This window comes from Galendromus occidentalis, unplaced genomic scaffold, assembly GCF_000255335.2.
Source record: "Galendromus occidentalis unplaced genomic scaffold, Mocc_1.1 scf7180000077121, whole genome shotgun sequence".
Lineage (NCBI taxonomy): Eukaryota > Metazoa > Arthropoda > Arachnida > Mesostigmata > Phytoseiidae > Galendromus > Galendromus occidentalis.
This window is the reverse complement of record NW_003805109.1, coordinates 714,503-737,330: the sequence shown is the minus strand read 5'-3', so window position 1 is coordinate 737,330 and position 22,828 is coordinate 714,503. Positions and strand designations below refer to the sequence as shown.

The following is a 22,828-nucleotide window of genomic DNA, read 5'->3' as shown; positions in this document are numbered from 1 at the left end:
CAGTTTCTGGCCGATAATCTCATACCGCTCTGTCGTCTGAGAGGAATGCCGAGGGAACCCCCCCTCCCCAGACACCGAACATTTTGTCGACGAGTTGCGCTGAACTACCTATTCCCCGTGTTCTCCGCCCATCAGGACCAGTAGAGAGTGTAGTGGAATCAGCGACCTGCGCAGACCGGGGCATTCCATCTTGGAAGGCTGACGATCGAAGTAAGCAGAAATCCAAGGATAGCATTTCGAGTTATGAAGTGTCTTCAGGCAGGGACTGACACTGCCTGGATTCCATCGATAATTTAATTTGAATGAGTTTCCTGTCAGAACTGGTATCTTACGGGCGACTCTGTTCAGATCGACCATTGCTCGCATTTGATATCCGAGGTGCGTGCGGGTGACCGATCGCAATTATCCCACAACGGAATCATTCAGAGAAATTCCCACCGGTCCGATCATTGTCATGCACGCATGTGTGTAACAGAGCGATAGGCGTTCCACGAAGAGTTCGGCCGGGCCCTTGTCGTGTCTCATCGATACGTCATCTTGCACAGTAAAGCAACTCCTCTTTCAGAAGCGTCTTCTGAAATTCGTTATGGGCTCGAAGCGGAGCGACTCTGAGGAATCGGATAGCAGCGACGGAACGTCCAATTGGCGGCGTGGGAAAAATAGAACGAAAACAGATAGACGCGCATCCCCTTCCTCGCCGGGGAAGCGGTCGTCGCCGACGAGAAGGCGACAAAGATCTTCATCGATAGAGATCAGGACGACGCCGCCTGGAAGAAGGCGACGAAGATCCTCATCGACGGGGAAGCGGACGTCACCGAGAAGAGGACGTCAAAGATCTTCATCGACGGAGAAGCGGAGAACGCCCCCACGGCATAAAGACTACAAAAGAAATCGATCCCCCGAGGACTACCGCAAGGAGAGGCGCGATCGGTCCAGTAGCACCGGTCGGAAACAGATCCATGAGAAGAGTTCCAAACGCGAGTGTAGCTCGAGTCCCGCGGACAGGAGACGCAGCCGTTCAGCAAGCGAATCGAGAAACCTTTCGAGACGGGGAGGCCATGACCGTGATGGCGGGAAGAAGAAATCTGTGAGCAGAGAGCGGTACCATGAGCCGAGGAAACCTTCCTCCCGGAAAGAGCGGAGGGAGAGGAGCGGCAGCGCGTCGAGCAGTAGCTCATCGGCGCCCGAAAAATCAGGAAAAGATCAACGGGCTGAATACAATGATTATTTGGGGCGGGAAGAGATCAAGAAGAAAGAAGACAGGAAGAAATTGAAAGAGCTCATGAAACAAAACGAAACTCCCGAGCAGAAGCGTGCGAGACGCTTAGCGAAGAAAATAGCCAAAGAACGTCGCCGGAAACAGGAGATGGGTCTCCTGGACGAGGACGCGGCTTTCACGAATCCGGGTTACCCGGGTAGCGATTCTACTCCGCTTCAAACTTTCAAGTGGGTGAAAAAACTCGAGAAGGAAGGATTGAAGGACATCAAAGACGAACAACTCGAAAAATGAATCGCAGAAAACGCGAGGAGCAACGGCAGGAACTTCTGAAGGTTAAAGAGCGACGTCTGGAGAGAGAACGCGAGCGTGCTGAACGAGAACAACTTCTGGAGCTCGAGCAGCGCAAACGCGAAGGGGCGCAGTTCGACGAATGGGCTAAGCAGGAGGATACTTTTCATCTGCAGCAAGCAAAACTGCGCAGTAAAATCCGAATCGAGGAGGGCCGAGCCAAGCCCATTGACTTGTTAGCGAGATACATATCAGCGGAGGAGGAGGATTTCTCTGTTGAAATGATCGAACCGTATCATTATCTGAACGGTCTCACTCTTGACGATTTCGAAGATCTCATCGAGGATATCAATGTGTACATGCGACTCGAGAGTAGAAAAAATCAAGAGTACTGGAACGACATTCGAATCATAGTGGACGAAGAAGTGCGCAAGCTGAATAGATCGGAAAGTGACGAAAACCCTTCGGGTCGCCAAGCCATAAGTTCGGAAGTCAGCAAGGAGATAGTCAACGTGTTCAAAGGCAAAACTCCGAAGCAGCTAGAGGTCATGAAGAGTCAAATCGAGGCGAAGCTGAAGAGCAAAGGTCCCGGTTTGGATGTGACCTACTGGGAGACCCTCCTCTCCAGACTCAGATCGTACATGGCTCACGCTCGACTCCGAGAACGGCACGAGGAGAATCTACGGAAAAAACTCGCGCAACTGAAAGAAGAGCAAGGCGTCGAAATCAAACAAGAAGGTGTCCGCGAAAACGAGCGAATGGAACTCGGTGAGAGCTCTTCGTCAGCAGCAGCAGCAGCGGCGGCTTCGAGTCAAGAGAACGCCACCGTTAGCAGCGCTGACGATGACAACAGTCAGGAAGCTTACGATGAGATCGACCCGCTACAACAAAGCATCACCGAATACGAGCAAGGAAGATATTCGCCAACGTTACTGAAAGCATCCGAGCTCGAATTGGGAACGTTGCTCGTGGACCCTCGAGAAGATGAGCAACGACGGGAAGCTCGGATCAACCTGGCGGGTGAGGGCAAGAGCGAAACTCTCGGCAAAATTGACGAAATATTCGAGCGCGAAGCTCGTAAGGGAATGGACGACAAGGAGGCCCAGTTCAGCGTGGAGCAACTGATCGACGCCCAAACCTATAAATGGAGTGATATGTACAGACCTCGTAAACCTCGTTATTTCAACCGGGTCCACACGGGATTCGAGTGGAACAAGTACAATCAGACCCATTACGACATAGATAACCCCCCGCCGAAAATTGTCCAGGGCTACAAGTTCAACATTTTCTATCCCGATCTCATCGATAAAAATGTCACACCCCAGTACACTCTGACCGCCTGCGCGGACAATCACGATTTTTCTGTTCTCCGTTTCCACGCTGGACCCCCGTACGAGGACATCGCGTTCAAAGTTGTGAATCGAGAGTGGGAATACTCTTACAAGAAGGGCTTCAGATGTCAATTCCATAACGATATTTTCCAACTGTGGTTCCATTTCAAGCGATATCGATACAGAAGATGAATTCGAAGGTGTCATGTATCTCCTTCTACTGACTTGACCACAAATAAAACGATCGGTTATTACATTTTTCGAGAAACGTCGTCATCCATCGGGTTACGTTCGACAGCACATGCTAGACTCGGGGAGGCTTTCGAAACTTCGCTCGCAGACTTCGCTCTTCAAAGTTTGAATTTTCCATGTTTTTTTCTAGGATGGAATCGCGTGGAGAGGAAGGTGTTCGATTCAGGCTGAACTCATCTGAATCGGACGGCCGCGAAACGAAGAAAGAAATCCCCGGAGACGGTCAGCTATCTTGGGACGCTCTCGACAAAGGATCATCAGAATCGTCACAAAGCGACGACGTCGAAAACGGCAGCATATCCTTCTGGGAATATCTTCACGGGGAGTTCCGGAGAGGCTACTACCTCGAGAACGATGAACAACGATATGACGATCGACGCGAGAAGTTTTATATGTTTTTCAAAATACCAAAGGAGTTTGAGAAATTTCAATTTTACGGCTTGGTCCAGTGCATTGACGCATTCCTCTTCGTATTCACACTTCTGCCAGTGAGATTCGTGTTCAGCACGTATGCTGGTCTGACGAACTGGATAAAGGTCGTCTTCCACAAATTGACCAAACATGGCAGTCCCGTGCACAATCGACGCCTACAACCAGCGGAAACTTGTGACTTCATAAAAGGTCTGATAATTATCATCGTGGCCTACTTGACGACGTACATCGACACGTCTGTACTCTATCACATGGTCAAGACGCAGTCCGTGATAAAGTTGTACATATTTTTCAACATGCTCGAAGTGGCAGACCGGCTTTTCAGCAATTTCGGCCAAGACATCATTGACGCTCTCTTCTGGACAGCCACCGAGCCGAAGGTGCGACAAGGAGAGAGGAAAATCAGATTCGGCTTAGCCTTCCATTTCGGCCTCGCGGTCCTGTACGTATTCTGCCATTGTTTCCTCGTGATGCTGCAGGCCGTCGCTCTGAACGTCGCCATAAACTCACAAAATAAGGGCCTCCTCGCCATAATGATGTCGAACAATTTTGTCGAGCTCAAAGGTATGGTTTTCAAAAAATTCGAGAAAAACAACCTTTTCCAAATGTCCTGCAGCGACGTACGAGAGAGATTCCACTACATGGTGCTACTATTCGTCGTTGTCCTTCAGACGATGAAAGAGTACTCGTGGCAGCCCGAACCGTTCTGGGATCTTGTTCCTAGTTGCATCTGGGTGATGCTGTCCGAAATTCTAGTCGACTGGGTGAAACACGCATTCGTGACCCGTTTTAACGAAATCCATTATTCGATGTACTCGGAGTATATCACCTATCTGGCGTATGACGTCGCGTCGAGCAAGCTCAAGAACGCCTACAGCGATCATTCGGACCTGGTCGCACGGCGAATGGCATTCATCCCTTTGCCATTGGGAGCACTTGTGCTTCGCGTCGTTCATGGTAGCGTCGCAATCAAGGGCTACGCCTCGATATGTCTGGCGATCGTCTTCTGGCTAATGCTGTTCTCATGTAAAATCGTCGTCAACATCTTCCTGCTGGGCAGGGCTTGCGTAATCATTGAACGTCACCGGCAAACTCTCCAAGAGAAGAGGCCGGCGCCTCGATTGTGCACTTCATTGCCCTCATCCCGCCGGCAGTCCATGGAAGACCTGAAGCCAGATCTCGTCAAATTGGAGGCAAAGTCCGAACCGCAAAGCGCCAATCCCTCGGTCAGTTCGAGCTTGGCCGATATCAGAGACCAGGCGGAGCTCGCGCAGCAGTCAATGAACGAGGCCCCGATCTTTGCCGAAAGCGCGGTCGATATATCCACTTTGGGAATCAAGGAGGAAGTGCTCGGAGAGGATGTCGATCAACTAAAAGAGAGTCTCTTAGAAATTAAAAATCGCGGAAGATCGATCTCCACAGGAATGTTGCCGGGCTTACCCCTACAAGACAAGAGCGAATTGTGATCTCCCTAAGGTTCGACCTAACGACGAGCAGTGAGAATTCTGCGTTTGAGCAGAGCCGAACGGAAGCTTTGCCCTCAACATGCTCCGGGCTCGTCGTTCTGACTCGGAGCAGGAGTACTAAGAGGCTTTGTAATTACTCGAAACGCCATTATTTATGTAAGTCGTTACCGTAAAAGTTTTTAGCCCAGTGAGAAGAAGGAACCCATGAAGGGAGAGTGATTTGAATCCAACATTGTATATATAGGAGATCCTCATGGTTCCGGGCCGAGATTATTAATTTTTGAAGAAGAAATAAAATAAAAAAATGTTCAATATCGAGTAGAGCGGCAAGTCTTCCGACTTGTATGTTGACAGCGGTGCATTGGTGATCGGGGAGGGATCCAGGAACCACTCGATGACAGTGTCGAGTTCAGAGAGCGATTATTTGTGCCAGGAAGTTACACAGAAACGGCGACCGGCTCAAAAGCTAAGAGACAGACGGTTCACTTCGTTGACTGCCCGCCCGGCTGGCAGGCTGCCTGCCGAGCTGCGGGTCGGCGGGAAAAATCGCACCCGGGATCGCCTATTCGACACAATTGATCGCAAACCGCAGCGAACAGCGCTCGTTTTGCATCGGCAAAAACTCATCTGAACTCAAAGCCGAAGCGCAAAGTCTGCCAGGGAGCCCGTCCGCCAATCAACCAGCAAGCCAACCAACCAACCAGCGAAGCAAGCAACCAATCGTTGAGGTAGGCCTCCGTCTGGAGCCGCGAGCTGAGCGGCCACACCGACCGACAAGCACGCATGCAGGGTCATAACCCTTTGGGCCTCCTTAGGTGTTGCAGTTTTTAACGTCTACAAAAATTCCATTTCTACCCCCGGCACTGTTGCAAAGCCCAACTTTTCCCCCGACTCCCCTCCCTCCCCCCCCGCCTCGACTCGGAAGAGCGACGCGCTCACCCGGGGTGAGCGGGAACGAGAGACAGCGCACAAGTGAGCGGTGTATGACGCAACGAGCGATTGAATGAACTTGCTCCTCTGTGAATTGTCAAAGGCTTCGATCTCTAGCCGAACGACCAGCATTTAAAAACTTTCTCGAAGAAAGCAACCGACCAAGTCGGCGGCGGGTACATGGGCCAGCGAGCAAGCGAACGAGCGAGCGGGCGAGTAGATCCAACGGAGCCATCCCTCACAGCCGCGTCTTCGCGCGAGAGACGAAAATAAACAGCTGTCCTGACCTGTCTCGTTTTGAACAGTTGCTGTACCCGGCTGCTCCTCACTGCGCGCTGCGACTCATTTTCTTCTGCCTACATAGACTCTCGAGGCAGCGTTCTGAAACGACGGCATCTTATCTGTTACGCAGCGCTGCAGGCTGCAGAATAAAAGTTGGCTTCGAACCTCGGTCGAGCTGGCCCGATCGCCAACGGCTTGGCTCGTCTTGACGGAGCACATCGGATAACAACAGCTCTCACTTTGCTCTGTTCTTATGTTGTTTCTCTGTTAGATAAGCTGTGGAAGATAACCGCGGCGAGAGCTCCACATGCTCTCTGTAATCTCGTTTCTTCTCCCACATTCCTTTTCTTTTTCGCTGCTCTTGCTTTTGACGCGGACTAAATCCCCGCTGGCAGCTGAACTTTTGAATCAGGCACAGCATCCACTCCAAAGCATTGGGAACCAAGTCATGGAAAGTTCGGCCGGGCTCTAATTGTTCTTTCTGACGCCTGAGTTCCGACGTCGAAGCAGTCAATAATTCGGAAATCACGGAGAGGATTCTTTCGGTCAAGGTAAGCGAATCTAGATACTATCGGGTATAGCTAATTGCGAGACCAAATTTTTCAGCCGGATCCCCCTAAAAAAGCGGAGTAGACTCTAGAACAGAAGAGTGAAGCAGGGGCGGAGAAGAGTTTCCCGTGGTCGGCATATCGCGCTCGATTGCCGTCCGTCTCAGCAAGACCGCTGGTCCCACCCGCGGTTCGTTCTTCGATTTCGCCAATTCCTAATCCGTCGACTGACTCTTCGGGGACTCAGTTCTTGCTGTCGCCCGTTTCTCCCTGGACGGCTTTCACTCTCCTGTGCCCATTCTCCCTCACAGCTCGCTAATAATCTACGAAATTCCTAAGTCATCCCAGTGGGGGATTAGGCCGGAGGAACAAAGGCTGTCTCGATTGTTGTTCAGTCGACCGATAAAACATCACACTCTTGCTTCGTCACCCTGCCGTCGGGTGGTGAGGAAGTTTTTTCCATCTTGCTCCAGCTTCCATATTCATTCGGACGGAGCTGACCGTTTCTCGAAAGACAGCTCCCCTCTGAAGAGTTCATGATGAAGACCACAATTATTATTAGAGCTCGCTGCAATTTTGAGTAGAAAAAAACAGGCCAATGTTCGGACGTTTTCCTCGGTCGAGGCTCTAGATGTTTGTTAGTCTCGTTCTCCCCCAGAGGAAAACTGAGCTCAGCAGGGAAAGAGAACGAGGCATTCGGAAACGCTAAGAAGTGAATAGGGGAGTGTTAAGGAGCGAGACGGCGTGCTCATACCTCCCCAATATTTCCCCACCCCTAATTCGAAATGACAACCAAACCCCTCGCGAGATTCGAGCTTGACGGTCGGGCAGCAACGTCTTCCTTGCGGCGCATTTTCTTTGAGATTCCTTTTTGAGTTCTCTTTTTTCTCGGTTGTTCCCCGCAGCCGTTCTTTTTCCTCGTCGATTCCCGCTTCGCATTTTCCCGCTCTCAACCCCCTTGCCGCCCCTTCTACCTCGACCCCCTCCAGATCGTTGCGACGATTTTGAGTCAGGCAGGAAGAGAGAAAGAAGAAGTGGGGTTATTGATGTCTTTGGCCGGATTTTAAGAGAGGAAGTTACGTGGAGAATAGGAGAGGGGCACAAAGAGGGCTACCAGCACTACTGCTGCCGAGCAGACAGGGGCCCGAACTCAAGGAGGGACGAGAGGAGACAGGGGCGGCAGGAGGCAACTTCGGAGGCTTTGGATTTAATCTCAAGAACGCTCTGATGCAAAGTTTTTTTCCCTTCTCCAATTGTCGATCACGGGCCAAAAGCGCAGACACGGTCTTTTTTCTCCCATCCGTTTGTTTAGTTTCGTAATGTCACAGGCTTATCAAACTCGAATGAGGAAAAGGAGCGAGGAAGAATCCGATATATCGGAACATGGAAAATAATTCCCTGATTGGAAAAATGCAGATCCTCTGCCGAGTATCTTCCGACGGGACCGGGGTGCAGGAGCGAGAGGTTCTCTGAGAACTCACCTGAGTTGAAGAGCCACCAATTGTCGTCCGGTCGAAGATCTCGAAGCTGGCTGAGAAGAGCTGGTAGTCCTCCGTTCTGTTGTTGTCCTCCGGTATTGTTCGGGCCCGACGAACTCGAAGGTGGACTCCTGTTCTTTGCGCAGGTTGGAAAAACGGGCAGGTTGAACGGCATCAATGCGTTGTTCAGAGCTGTGAATGGGGCAGACGGGTAATCAGTTAGCCCAATCGAAAGCTTCCGAAGAACGATTTCCGATTTCTCTCCGCCTTGTCATCCCGGTATCTGGAAAGTTACCATTTGCGGACGCAGCCCCGTGAGATGACGCGAGATACTTGAGGGTTTCGGTGAACAGAGTGGGCAGATGGCCCAGATGGGCAATGGCTGCGGGAGTTAAAGCTTCTTCCGGTGAGTGGGAACGCCCAGCACCCCCTAACTGTGAAAGCATCTTCAGATCCAGAGGCTGGAAAAGCACGTTTTTCGTTGACATCTCATATGTGCAAGCGGTCAGAGCGTTGATATGGAACAAGGAAAAGGCTCTGAACTCTAGGTCGCGATCGCAATCTAAGGATGCCGTCTGGGTCCAACTGAGACCGTCGTGCCTCTAATCCGCAGTGATTGAGTGCAAAGAAAAAAAGCGTGATAGTTTTCCTCCTGAACGACTCGTGATGTTCCCCTCGAAATGACGCCGGACTCATTCTCCGCGGAAGAAGGACAGTCCATCCTACTCGTGCAGCAAAGCTCTCACGATGCGGGTCCCTTGTAGTTTTTTAGCTCCAACCCTTTCATGACAACCCTCCATAACCTGGCTCGCAATGTAGTGCAAAGCGAGAGATTGAGCGACTCTCTCCAGGAAAGATAACGCCCCTTGATGCGAGCGCTAGCTCAATGTCCGCATGATGGCTTGCTGGCCCGTCGACCGATATTCAAGTCGGTCAACCATGCGAGACTTTTCAGCATGTTCAAAGTGCTTACTGGTCATTCTCTGGTGACGGAGCTTTATTTATAGCTGCTCCGACGCCGCATCCATTTCCTTCCTCTTCAAACTTGTGATGAATGCGAATCCTCCCACGCCCAGAGTATACCTGGCCCACTCAACCCCTCGCGGAAACATGGTAGAAGGATCGTGCGTTTTTGAGGCGGAAGAAATCACACAAGACCGGGATGATCAGGACTTCGTGCTCCTTAATGTGCCCTCGCGGAACCTTGCGGTTATTCTCGACGTCCTATCGAATGAGCCGGGATTCCTTCGTCTTCGCCACTTTTGACTTCGGAGAAATGCGACGGATACGGCTGACGAAGAACGCCAATCGTCGCTCGCGTTTCCAGCAACTGATTGTGAAAAAAGGAAAAAAAGGGGAACGAAAGTAAATTAGAAAAAAAGCCGAATGATCATTTCAAAAAGGAGACTGAACAACATATGGCGGTAAAAGCGAAATTTCGCATGCAGCGAAGCTGTGGGAAATCGATCATGCGACGGATCGTAGGCATATGACCGCGAGTCATAATCATGCCGAGCTAGATTATTCTTTCCCGGACTCGCTTGATCTACCTGCTCGGGTCCAGCAAGTTGTGTGAGTTCCTTGTTGTTGCTACTATTATTCACAGTAGAGTTTGCTCCATTCGCCCCGTTGCCCTGCGGTCCCCCCGGACCTCTCCAGGAGTCCGGCGGATGGTTATGTTTGTTGTTAGCTTTTTTGATCCGCGAGTACACCGTCACCGCACGACCTGGACATTGTCGGTCCCTGGGAGGCAAATCAAATCGAGGTCTTCAGATAAATTCATGAACCTTCCTAGCAGCGTCTCCTCGCTAGTCGATAACATCTCCAGGGACTGAGCTCTTATGAACGGAGCGTCTCGAAACTAACCTGGCGCATCTCCAGTAGACGGTTCCCTCCCGACCATCGCGCACCTTGTTGTACCGGTGGCCCTCGAACAGTAGCGCCATTCCACCTCGCTGTGTTGCCACGTATTGGCACTCCATCGACTTACTGAAAGAATAAAAATGAAATTTTTATATCGGAGCATCGCGTGGAAATTGCGGTAGGAGCTACGCCCTCTGTTCGAGAGGAAGAGTTTGTACGGAGGCGAGACGGGATCTCTCCCGAGTTCGACTTAGTTCGGAACAAATAACTGCAATAAACATATCTGAAAATGATTTGAGTGCGAATCCCATTCACGCAGCGCACATTAGATCGGAAACGAGCAGCAGCCGCACGACAAACTGGCTGGCAGGTAGACGGCTCATTCATCGTACATTCGCTATTCTCCCCATCCGCTAATTCGTACACCTCTTTTCTCTATGAACGTCATGGATGTCACGTTTCGGCGAAGGTAGGGGTGTTCCGCCGGTCTCTCGCCGTGATTCCCAATTCAGATTTTCCATTCCCGTCCCGTAAGAAGAACCGCTCTTCGCCACCACTATTTCACCAATTCCCTGTGGCATTTCTTCGTTCCTCGTTCGTTTCTTCTCGGCTGACTCGTCCTGCTGCCGCCGCCGCTGCTGCTACTGCCACTCATGGTTGCGAGCTTTGTTCCCGATTGGAAGGAGGTGTCTAAGTTAGTGAATGGTGGCTCCATCGCGGACTTCCTGCGGATTGTTCTGGTCGAAAATCCCAAATCGTATCCGAGAAATGGCATACCATAGATGGACAATGATCTCTCAATTTATCCGAGCTGCTTCGCTCTATCTGAGGCGATTTTAAAGTCATCTGAACATATCCCTTCCGCCTCCTTTGACTTCCAATTCTTACCCCGATCCGGTGAGAAGAGAGAACGGAGACCTCCAATTCTATGCAGCTCACGCAGCGTGCATTCATCAGGAGTTATCAAGCAGCGGTGGAAAAGGCGAGCGCGACAAAACAAACTGAACCAATAGCCAATATCTCGTTCGCTCGCGGATTCTCGCTCCTACTTCGAATCTCACTCGTGCTTTATCTTCACTGCGCTCCGCTCTCGGCTGCTGCTGAGCGACTCTTTTCCCTCCCGTTTCCCCTACGCACTTCGGCGTCGTTATTCGTGCAGCCATTTTTCATTGTGGTGTCTGTGGCGGTGGCTTTCCGCTGCTGAGGGTGCGAAGAGCTGGAACATCACGTTCTCCCGCAGCCATTAGAGATCAATGCATCGGTCGCACAAATAGCCTAGTTTTGCCCGACCGGCTCGGCTTACGGATGGCCGGACAGGGAAGAGCGTATCCACGCGCCGGACCGCTTGGCTTTTTTCCTTTATTTTTAGCGCTGCGGCGTGACTTCTGAGTAAGTGAGCGGGCCGCTGTCTTGCTTAGTCGGCAAGGCAATTCAGATAAATTGCCATGCACCGGTTCCCAACGGAGTATCCCCGTCAACGGGCATCTCGACTCCTGAACACGCGTTCCCCGAGACCGTAGCCACCCGCATTGCGGAGGTGTCTGATAATACGTGGGCGAGCCGAGGCTTCGCGGCTTGAACAGGAGCATCTGAGAGGACTTTCTCACCAATTTCCTAATTGAGTTTCGATTTTCTAGCCGGTTATCGCACTCACTGCAGGAGCGAGAAGTCTCTTAAAGAGGTGCGGCTGAATTCTACAAGAATTCGCACTGTTTCCGTTTTGATTCTCTTCGGCTACTAGATTTTATGAGATTATGTTTGCCCTGCTCGCACGAAATAGGCTTCTGATTCAGCTCCGTAGCGGCCCTTCAAAAACGAGGAGCGCAAGTCAGATGAGATGTGGATTTTCTATTCGCGGCATAGGCTTAAATAATGAATGCATTTCTCTGTGACATGGCTTCGCTCTCTTTTGAGCCTCTCCGAGCCTGTCGGTTCTGCTGAATATTCGCATCTGACTCTTATTGCGTTAACCCGCAAGAGATTTCCGCAGACTTCTTTCGGTTTTCAAGAACGTGACAAGGAACACAGGATTGAGGAGGTGGAGGGAGAAACAGGTGAAACCGAAAAGTTATCGTTCCATAGCGATGTTCGAAACGCTCCCAGAAGGAATCACGTCGAAGAATGCGCTCGGTACGGTATGATATTGCGCATAAGGCATAACCTCCAATAAGAGACGGGCTTTGCCTAGACTTCCAACTTCGAGCGAATCGACGTTGAGTCTCTCACCGAAGGACAGTGTGCTAGGCAGTGAAAAAAGAACACTCCCCGTACCTCTTCGAAAATCGCCTATCCTCTCGGAATTAATCGTCAGCTGTTGAGTACGTCGACTCGAATGAATTCTTCCTCGTCGTCGTTTTCGTCATCCCTCTTCCATTGGTTGGTTTCTATCGGTGTCAGCAGCAAAGAAAAGGCTCTGATGATTCCTCATCTCAATTTCTGATCTCTGCGGTGGAATATCCATCTCTCCAGAGCCTTTCACTGTTTTTTTTTCTCCGTCAACGTCCCCCTTTACTCGGCAGTCTTTTCTCCGCCGACCCGCGGCTACACTTCGCTCGTTTCACAATTAGACTCGGAGCTCTCCCGTCGACATATCAGTCGCTTCCGACGTGTTCCCTCGATGTCTACTCCACCGGTTTTCTTCCTCCTTCGTTTTTGTTTCCTGTTCCGTTGTGATGACATTCTCCATGCAGGGGAGCTCGATCGACTTTGGAAGAAATGTGATCTAGTCGCTCATGAGCCATTTTCCGATTTATTTTATCTCTCCCACGTTCAATGACGCAATTTTCTCTCTGAATTTGCTTCTCCAATGTAGTAAGCTGATTCCATCATTTTTTCCATGCCACCCACATGATCGCAACATTAAAAGGTGTTGGGCTCACTCTGAAGAAAAACTCGCTCAAACCATCCAATTGTTAGAGAAGTCCTTGCGGGGGCGGCTGGATCTTTCCTCTCAGCGGCAGACAGACAGTTAGTCTGGCGAGATAGATATGCAGAGTGAGGAGGATAAGAGTCGCAGGGAAGGAAGCGACAGACCAACGAACCCCACTTGAGGAAGTCAGTAGAATTTTTCAGCTCTTTTTCTTTCGTGAATTCTCTGTCGCCCTCATTAACCCTGTGATTGAGATGCAAATAGAAATCTCCACTCGGCTCAGCCAACTCGTTTCTCTCACTTCTATCCATTCGTGTGTCCGTCTATCCAGCCAGCCAGCCTTCCTTTTCGCTTTGTGAGGAGACCCCGGTGTGGTGCTGGCACGTGGAGATGAAGAAATGAAGCCGATCTCGTCGAGGAGTCTTCCCGCTTAAGTATCGACACAATAGATTTGATATCTGCAGGCAAGCATCGAGGCCGACCGACCGACCGCCAGTCAGTCCGTCTAGCTACTCGATCTTCGATATCGATCGCATACTACCGGAGCTTGTAGCGTTGGATTGCTCTTCGGGATTCCCTGGTTGCGAAACACCTCCCACCGTCGCGACGTCCGTTCCGCCCCGTGCTTCGAGCGATGGCCTCCTCGAACGAACGAGGTGCATACGGGAATCACCCCGCCGAGCGAAGAATGACAGAGTCCGTTGAAGGCTCGCTGTCCTTGCGCACCGCGGAAGATCCATCGCCGGAGCCCATGGTTTGCGCTTCGCTCCGACGCGAACGAAGCTCATCTCCATCCCTAATGACGGCGGATCGCAATGATCGTGAGATAAACCTGTTCGGCCGCGAAGTCGGAGCGCTCATTTGTTCTCCGTGTTGGTAAAGCATTGAAACCTATTCATGAAAAAATCGCGACGGATCCGGTGGAACAATGGATAAGTCCTTGTGGAACGGAAATGTCCGCTCCCCGGCAGCAATCCAGTCGAATTCGTATTCGTTTGCACGACCTCTTTTCCCTATTCTGTAATGAGCCAGCAAAAGGTCCTACGACGGCTGCTTCGGCTTCGTCGTCACCAACGGCGGCAGGCAGCAGCGGCGACACCGCCGCGAGTCGTAGCGGTGGAGTTGGCCGCGGTGGGAGTGTGAGATAATAGATGAGCTCCTTCATTGAGAGCGTAGATTTGTGCTCCTCGCTCGTTCGTTGTTCGACTCCGGGCGACTAATAGCAGCTACTGGGAAGGACGGCCAGAAAGAGAACAGCCAGGCGAGAGAGGGAGAGATACACTCGGAAGAACAAGATACAGCCTTACAAGGGAATAAAGGGGGAAATACTTTGTCTTCTGCTCACTCGATGTTCGAACGAGCTGGTGCGAGAGAGCGAACGAGGGTGTGGTAATTCGGAAACGAAAGAAAGCGCAAGATAAAACGACGAGCGGCGAGCGCTGAGCTAAAAAGCCGCGACAAAAAGAGACCTCTACACCATCGGATACGAGGACGACGTCATCATCATGATCATGAAGACACGAAACGGCAAGACAGAGTCATCGCGAAGAGAGCATCGAACATTCGATCCGCGAATCGAAGCCCCGTCGCGCCAATGGTCTACTCATTTATCATGTTGGAAGTTCGGCTCGTGAGAGTCAGCAGCGAGTCAATCCGTTTTTTCTTCCCTCCCAGCCATCTCTCACTTCGCTGTACCTATTTATGGATATGTGTATGCTCGATTCGACCGTTATTCCTCTCTTCCGCAGTTCTTCACTGCATTTCGACATCCCCGGTTCCGTCCCCGCGTTCCACCCGCTGAGTGAGTGTTCCGACACCCGGCTGAGTGAGAGCGCTCGCTCTTTACGTCTCTTCATCCATTGTTGAATCGGACAAACGAACGAACGAGCGAGTGAGCGAGCGCAGGAACGAACATCTCAATCGATTTATTCCTCTCTGAATTTTCTCGGCTACCATCTATTTTCGGACGCACAGACTCTCGCGAGGAACGAATGGACAGACCGAGCGACTCGGCGAGCTCTTCGATGCAGCAGTCTATCTTAACTCGACTGCTGCGGAACGCTTCGTGCACGCCACGGTGAGACCCGAGACGGGAGCGATGGGTCTACCGCCACCTCTCTGTTGTCCCATCCGCAGTCTGCGATACTCTTGTCTTGTTGAATATCGGTCCTGTTTTCTCCACGAGATGCAACCAACTGCGCGCAATAGCGCGTCCCGGACAGTAGCCAGTCGTAACGTAGCGATAGTCCGAATAGATTATGATGTGTTCGCGTATGGGGCGATGTGATTACCTGCTCGGTCGGAACATGTCATGAACATTCGGATCCGAACATCTCGCGCTCAGAGTAGGTTTTCAAGCCTTATCTGCACTACCCATCCCGTCTTGGCGGAGACAACTCTTTTGTTTCTGATCGATGTTTTGGGGATGATATTGGGAAACGAGGGTCTCTGCGAAGGGAATCGAGGAATCGGGATATCCGAGTAGGACTCTCTGATTTTCTCCGCGCGATGATGTGTTCCAAGTAAACGCTCTTTCCCAGCGAGTGAATTCGAAAATCCAGTCGGCTAACGTCAGCGAGATTTTCATCCCGAAAGTTAGAGCCTTGAACGAGTTCCACGTCGAAACTTCGAGACTGCGTCTCCATGGAGGGAGCAGGCGGGAGGCATCAGCATCCAATTTGTCGTTCTTCAACGTAGTTGAACCCAATCAATATGACCTTTCCCTGCTGTGTATGCCCCCTCGCCAACGGTGTTGGTGGTGTTCTCAATCAGTTGGAACAGCGTCTTTCTTCTCGCGAGAGAGCGAACATGGTGTCACCCGAGCCTTGCCTGCACCCCATAGTTTCCTAGTTGCGCCTCGTGGCCGAGTTTCAACGACGCCGCCATCACCACCGCCGACGGGTTCCCCCGACGCCCCAATCGAGTGAGTCGCTGCTAGCCCCCTGTTAAGCTCCCCGTTTTCTTTTTTCCTCTCATTTTGCGTCCCTGCGTCTTTTTAGGAAACTCCTCTATTGCTTCCTGCTGCTGCTGCTGCGAATGCAAATGAGGGACTTCAACAACGACGTTGCCGACGGTAGTCCTAGCGGCAGGGCATCTACCACCGGCCGTCAATGAACGGAAGCACACGAAGAAGGAGCTTCTCTAAACGGGGAGCCCTGCTTCCATTCTCTCGTTCCTTATCCATGGAGCTCCAATTTATTAAGTATATGCACTCGAAGCGACGCGGGCCAGAGCGCATTCTTCCACCAGGAATGTGTATCACAGCGATGGAACCGATGTTTGGAGGAGCCAGGATCAGACACATTCGAGCTGAACTCACCGCGATCGATCAATCCGTAGACTCATCACCGTCGATCGCAACCCAAATTCAAAACTTCTCCCGTGAACAGGAAATATAATGTTCCTGCACGATAACTCAGATAATGATATAATAAAAATGATAATAATAGACAGCTAATAATAAGGCACATGAAATTCGGTGAACAAGCCATCGACTGTGTTTAAGCGAGCCGATCAGAACGTGGGACCAGTTATTCTACCGCTGAAGTCCAGGACGGGGGTCGTGCGGGATTTTAGTTCAGAACCGGATTTGCACCTAGATTGAAGATTGCGAACGAGGGCGCGGTCTCGCCACCGCGCCTCCGCGTTTCGAACGAAATTCAGTCTTGTTGCATTCGCCCAAGGAGCAATACCACCGGGATATCACTTAAACCTCCCCAGGTAAGTGGATTTCCACGAGATTTGCTTTTTTTTCTTAATTTAAATTTCGAATGATCCATAAGGGATCGCGGAGACGCCTCCGACCACGAGGGAATCTAATCTGGACCGGTAGACATGGGCTCACACTGAGTTACTATTCTTGATTTCGGAAGGAGCTCCTTTTCAACGTGCACTAGATTCCGCACGTAGTTTCCGCGGAGGAGCTTGGGAGGCAAGGAGCGATGGGAACAGGTGGTGAATAAAGTGACTTACTCGTTAAGTTTGAGAGCGTTGTTCGTTGCCCCACCGCCAGCTGAATGAGTGTTGTGCTGACCGTTTCCATTCAAGAGTACGTTCGGTGGACTCAGCGATGCTTGCAACCTCATATGTCCTAATGCCCCCAGCGCCACCGCGCGCTCTCTGTCTGGAGCCATGGGACCATGCAAAAGGCTCTGATGCATCTGGAGCATCGCGCTGGGCGTATGCAGTCTCGGAGGGGGCTCAGGCTCGGTTTCGGGTGAGGTTCTACCACTTCCTTGGCTGCCTTGACTGCTCTTACCCGGGTGACCTCGGAGCTCCTGAAGCCCCTGGCCGAAGAATCCGAGCGAGGCCACGGCGGCGGCGCCGGGGGATAGGTGGCAATTCTGCTGGCCACTTCGGATGGCCGATAGAGACAGTAGAGGGCTCACATCACTCTGAGATGAACGGCTCTGAAATTGAGGGTATCCCATATTAGTCGATTGGAAAGGAGACCGCGAGGAGGAATTCGGAGGCCTGCTCTATCAGTCTACCCCCAAGCCTTCAGATGGCTTGGCTTTCCGTATCTCCAGTGAAAAGAGAGTCTCGGAGCTCTCTGTGTAACCGAGTCCTCTATTGCGTGACCTCGACGAGGCTCGAACAGAATAGGCACCTTAATATCTCTAAATACCTATGTATCCTCATACAAGCCGGAGCGATTCCCGGGAAAGGAATTCAACATGAAGGCATGACGGAACACATATCTATCTCTATATAGTCTGAATTAAGCTCTATAAATATATCTATATAATCTATCTATCTCATTCGTGAGTACAGGGGTTTAGATACGGAGTCCCGCAGGCCTGAGAGAAGACGGGAAACGGGAAGGTGGAGGGCCAGTCCTGAGGCAGATGGTCTCTTCTGGACACATTCCCCGATGTCAAGGGATTTCCAGCGCAGTGAAAGTGCAGAATACCATGATAGCCGTGAATGTTACAAGAAGACGAGTCGCCTCGCGTTCCTACCGTTCCCCTCGCACAGGACCTGCTAGACCTTTGCTGAATGCAATCAGGCCACCTCTACTGCTTCGGACGAGGTTCCTCCGCGGTTGAGCTATCGGGTTCCGACAAGAGTCTGTACCGCTAAAGCGTCCTTGTTCCTAATGAGCCCGGGGAGAAGAAGCTCTGAGTAGAGTACGACATTCCGTTCATAAAAAACCAACGTCCCTCTCTTCTTCCTCTCCTCCGCGATGAAATGGATTTCCCGTTTCGTTTGTCGAGCCTCGATCCACGATGGAGAGGTAAACATCCTCCAGTCAGTAACTCAGTGATTCAAAACGGTGTAGTTTCCCGAAGCATGAGTTTCGCGTCGTCAATGTGAGTTATGCTCGTTGGGGGTTTCCCGCCAGTGGTTGGTTGTAGCCGCCGCTGACTGCTAACCTAACCTAACTCCTCCTTCCCTCCCTTCGTCTAAATCTCGCCAACAACGAGTACGGCTGGAGTTACATCTGCTTCCATCCAGTGCGGCGGTGGGCCAGTCGTCGGTTGACTAGTGGTGATGGTGGTGGTGGCTGCTGCGCCGCTGCTCCGCCCTCCCTTCCTCTCGTGGCCTCTCTTCTTTTCCTGTTTATGTTGACGCGGCGCCGTAGCTACGGCTGTAGCATCAGCGGCGGTGGCAGCAGCGGCTGCCTTCCCGATTTGGACAACGGACACCAACCCGAGTCCTACGCCTACGATACTTATGTTTCGCCGGCATGCAGCTCTCTCTCTTTCAGCAAACCTCTGGGTAGCTACGATGGTACTTCGTGGGGAGGGTTCACCGAGCTCCACCGATATTCGGGCTGGATATACGGCCTGGTTTGCTGATATCCGAGGAAAGCCGGCAGGGCTAGGATCGGATGATCAATTGCCGCGTCTCATATACTATATATATTGTAGAAAGTCAAAATTGTGCCAGACATCTTCGAGCGATCGAGTTGAGCGGCAAATGCGCTTCCCGCAAGAACAGTCATGGTTGACCCCGATAAAAGCTCCGCTATCGTTTCTCATATAATAACTGTGGTGATCGAAGATATTGTGGAACGGGACCTGCCGTTGCTGCGGCCAGGGATGGAGAAGAAGTTGTAGCACAGACAACAAAAAGTGAAAACATCGAAAGCAATAGCATCGTGAACGACGACTACTGCAGAAACGTCGATGCGAGGGGGTGGAAGAACGGCTTGGGTCGTCGTCGTTCGTAAGAAAACTTCCAGCAGTGGGAGCAGGCGGGATAAGCAGCAGCAGCGGCAGCAGCAGGAGAACAGCGTGATGCAAAGGAGGGGCATCTTCCTTCTTATACTCCTCAAGGGATTGAGTTGTCGTCCGTTCGACCCCTTGGGCGTGGGGTGGCGGCTACGACGAAAAATGGGGATGGAGGATGCAGCAGCGGCAGCCTCGACCACCGCCGTTGTCGTCAGAACAAGTGAAGAGGGAGAATGCATGCACGAGGGGTAAGGAGCCGACAAAAGGCCTCGACGGCTGGACGTTGGGCGTGGTGTTCGAGGGCGTCGCGGGGAGTACGGACGGACGGACGACGGCCAAGCAGGAGCTAGCCCGTCGGGGTGGGCATTGGTCGGCAGGGGGAGAGTAGCAAGGAGGGGGAAGTAAACGAGAGGGGTGAAAGGAATGCAGCGAGAGAGCAGGACGCCTCCGCATCAACAGTGGCCAGTGGTCCTCTTCCCCTCCTCCGTCTTGCCGGACGGGCCGCCGGCGGGTCGACCGGCCAGCTAGCTGTCCGGGTCGGCTAGCTGCTTCGCTCTGCTGCTGACTTGCATGCATGCCCGCTTGCATGCGCGTCTCTCCTGCGTTCGTGCGTGCTTGTGAGCCAGCCTGCCTGCCTGGTTTGCTCTGCCGTTCCCCCGACCCTCGAGTTGAGTCCGTTGCTTGACTGGTTACGGCTGCCTTCCTTCCGTCCGTCCTTCCTTCCTTCCTCCGTGTACGGTCCATCCAATCTGAAGAACTGAACGGCTATTGGTCGAAAATGCTCTCCCGCCTCCCTCCTTTCCTTAAGCCTTGGCCGAGGAGGACCTCGTTGGTTCTCTCTCGTTCGTTGCTTCGCTTTTCCCCTTTTCCTACTGCTCTCTAACGATCCCTGTTTCACCGCCGCGGCGGCGGCGGTGGCGACGACGACAACTGCCGCTTCGTCCGCCGCCCCCGCCTCTGCCGCCGCTTCCGCCGTTCTCCCCTTTCCCTTTGCCGGCACCGCCGTCGCTCGGAGCTCAAGTTTAGAAAGCGAACCCTAGTAGAGGGTTCGCGTGGAACGCGCATGGCGGGAGCACGCAGGGGCGCTGCCGGGCAGGATGCGCGGCCGGGTAGCCAGGCAGTACGTCCGTCTGTCGGTCGGTCGGTCGGTCGGTCTGTCCGTCCGAACGGCCGCCCGCCCGCCCGACAGGGGATAGAGGTCTTTGCCGCCACTGCTGCTGCCACACGCAACTTCTAAAATGTTAATTAATTAACAAAACATGCAAATTTTTTCACTGCAGCCAGCTAGCTAGAACCGCTGGCGGCGGTAGCGGCGCTGGCAGCATTTTCTCCATCCCTTTTCTCTCGTTACTCCTTTGTCGGGTTCTTGTTTTCGAGACGATGAGGTGCGTTTTCTACTGTCCGGCCGGTCCTGGTCTCGCTCCATTTCCGCTTCATATTCCCCCGAGTAGGGATTCGCTCGTTATGTACTCGGTGGTCGTTCCGACTCGAGGTCAACTGACGGAAAATCCGATACATGCCGCTCGGGATTTTCGGATGAGAAAATTTCGGAAAGGGCCGAATTCGATCGGAATCGTTCAGATGGGCAATCATCGCTCTGTGATTATTTTGATCATAATAAAATGATACGTACATAGCTCCGCTCGGATAGACGAACCACGTCACCGTGCCGTGTCCACCGTCTCTATTCAACCTGTTAATTCGCAGGCCCAGTTCATTGTGAATAGGCTTTTGCTCAATAAAGCTCATTCCCCTCGTCCGACGCTCGATCGGGGAAGTCTTGAGCCTCTTTCGAGCTCTAGGGACGTTGACTCGGAGTTTGACTCCTCAGTCTTCGGAAATTTCCCGAGATGCATCCGTGAAGGACGCGGCGTAGGCTATAATGGCGTTATTATTCGTAGTCATCATCTTCCCGCAGGAGAGCGTGGCTCGTGACCATGGTTCGGCGAACTCGCTCGGAACGCTGATTTTGTAGAGAAATAGCTATCATGATGGGATGTGAATTAGGTAGCTTCATGATAGATGCGAGAGTGTTTCCTCGAGGAGCGATCCGCTGACGGATTCCATATAGGTAGGTACCTCCCGAGGTCCCATTTCTCTCTGGCTCGATTGGAAAATGAAGCTCGCGGTAGAGAGCGATTCATGAAATTCTCGGGAATACTTCCCGCCGCAGACGATGGAGGCAGAGTCGCAGCAAACGTTCTGCTTGTTGTCGAGATCGTTGCGATTACAATTAGAGGTGCCGTGCATGAGAATCATCGGGGCCGCCAGCCTTCGCTATCACGTTCGAACGAGCTCTGTCACCCAGGTTCGATCGGTGTCCTGGAGCGCAACCGAAACCGGGAGCACGAACTTCCTCCGAACGGGTGGATGCATAGATTGCCCCTTTCTTACCGCCGCGGCGTCGCCCCGCAAGAGAACGGAAGAATTCGGTCCCCTGTCAAGGATTCCATTGACTTCTAAACAGTCAATCGATGTGATAGGGTCGGACTGATAAATCAGCGAGTCGCCGCTGAGTTCCCGAACAAAACGTCCATTGTGTCCCGAGATAACTTCTCCTCAGACTCCGTCTGCTGCGAGGCCAATGATCGCATGTTAAGCCAGATTCGTGGCGTTCGCGAACAGGATAGACGACCCGCTACTCGGGAATCCCCGACCGCGACGATGATGAGCCCGCTGCAAGAACGAGACGAGGGGTCGGATACTCCCACAACGGCGCGGTGATAACAATAAGTGTCAACACCAATCTCAAGGAGACGACATCATTTCTTTTCAATCTCGCCTACACGGTTGGTTGTCTCCGACGGGAGAAACTTTGCTCTGCGTAGACGTGTATCGAATCAGACTCCGTGCTGTGCGCGGCGACAACAGAACCCGGTGACGTAGTGATTGAGTTTCTCCCGGCGATCGGGGCTGGAGCTCGAGCTCAGCTAATCATCGAGTCCACGACTTCAGACAACCACAACAACATGTCTCTCACTCAAATGAATGTCAGCTAGCGGACACACCCAACTATTAGAGGCTAGTCAACTAACTCAGGTAACGATGTGGTGTGCTACGCGCGTAGTTGATTCTACGGTTGCTTTAATTGGCCAAAAACTCTAATCACCGTGTTCCTCGCTATTGTGAAGAAGGGAGCCCCAGTGAGTATTGCCTACCTCATTGGCTTCACAGCGCGCCGGATCGAGTCTAAACTACGGACTTCGCATCTGTATCTTCCCGTCGGCGCCGGAGCACAGCTTCCTTCGAGAGCGGTCGGGGCACAAGGGATTTTTGTCTTCGCGAACTCAATCGGGTGTTTGTCGGGCCCGAACTCCGGAAGGTTCCTTGCCTCCGCAGCATGCAAGTCGGAGGGGTGGGAGTCGGATGACTCGCGTATTATTAACCGCCAACTCTAAAAATTTACGCCGAAATACCGGCTCCGCCCCATGAATCGGTAAGATCTCTCGGCCTTCACTCGATTGGGTCTGACGGAAGCTCTTCCCGGAGGCGTTTAGTTGATCGACTATTGACTGGACCTGTTCGCGGTCCAGGATGAATCCGCATTGACAGAAAGCGTGTGCAGGATCGAGAGCGTCGACCGATCCAGGAGAGTGTCGACATTGGGAGAGTGGACGCACAATGCCCCCTGAAGAATGGCAATCGTTCCGATTTTGATGACGATGGCTTACGCTAGAACAGGACCGAGGAGAGA

General features: G+C 52.2%; 2 protein-coding genes across 2 annotated transcripts; both read left to right on the top strand.

Moving 5' to 3' along the window:
• Positions 1-89: 89 nt before the first annotated feature.
• cactin (cactin, spliceosome C complex subunit) lies at positions 90-3,030 on the top strand. Its single transcript, XM_029110858.1, is given in 3 exon segments — positions 90-210; positions 566-1,502; positions 1,505-3,030. Coding segments are annotated over 2 exon segments (2,442 nt in total). The 5' UTR covers positions 90-210; positions 566-586.
• A 191-nt stretch (positions 3,031-3,221) lies between these two features.
• LOC100908872 (transmembrane anterior posterior transformation protein 1) lies at positions 3,222-4,988 on the top strand. The gene has a single exon (XM_029110835.1). It carries the CDS (start codon positions 3,222-3,224, stop codon positions 4,986-4,988), a length of 1,767 nt encoding a protein of 588 aa, XP_028966668.1.
• The last annotated feature ends 17,840 nt before the right edge of the window (positions 4,989-22,828 follow it).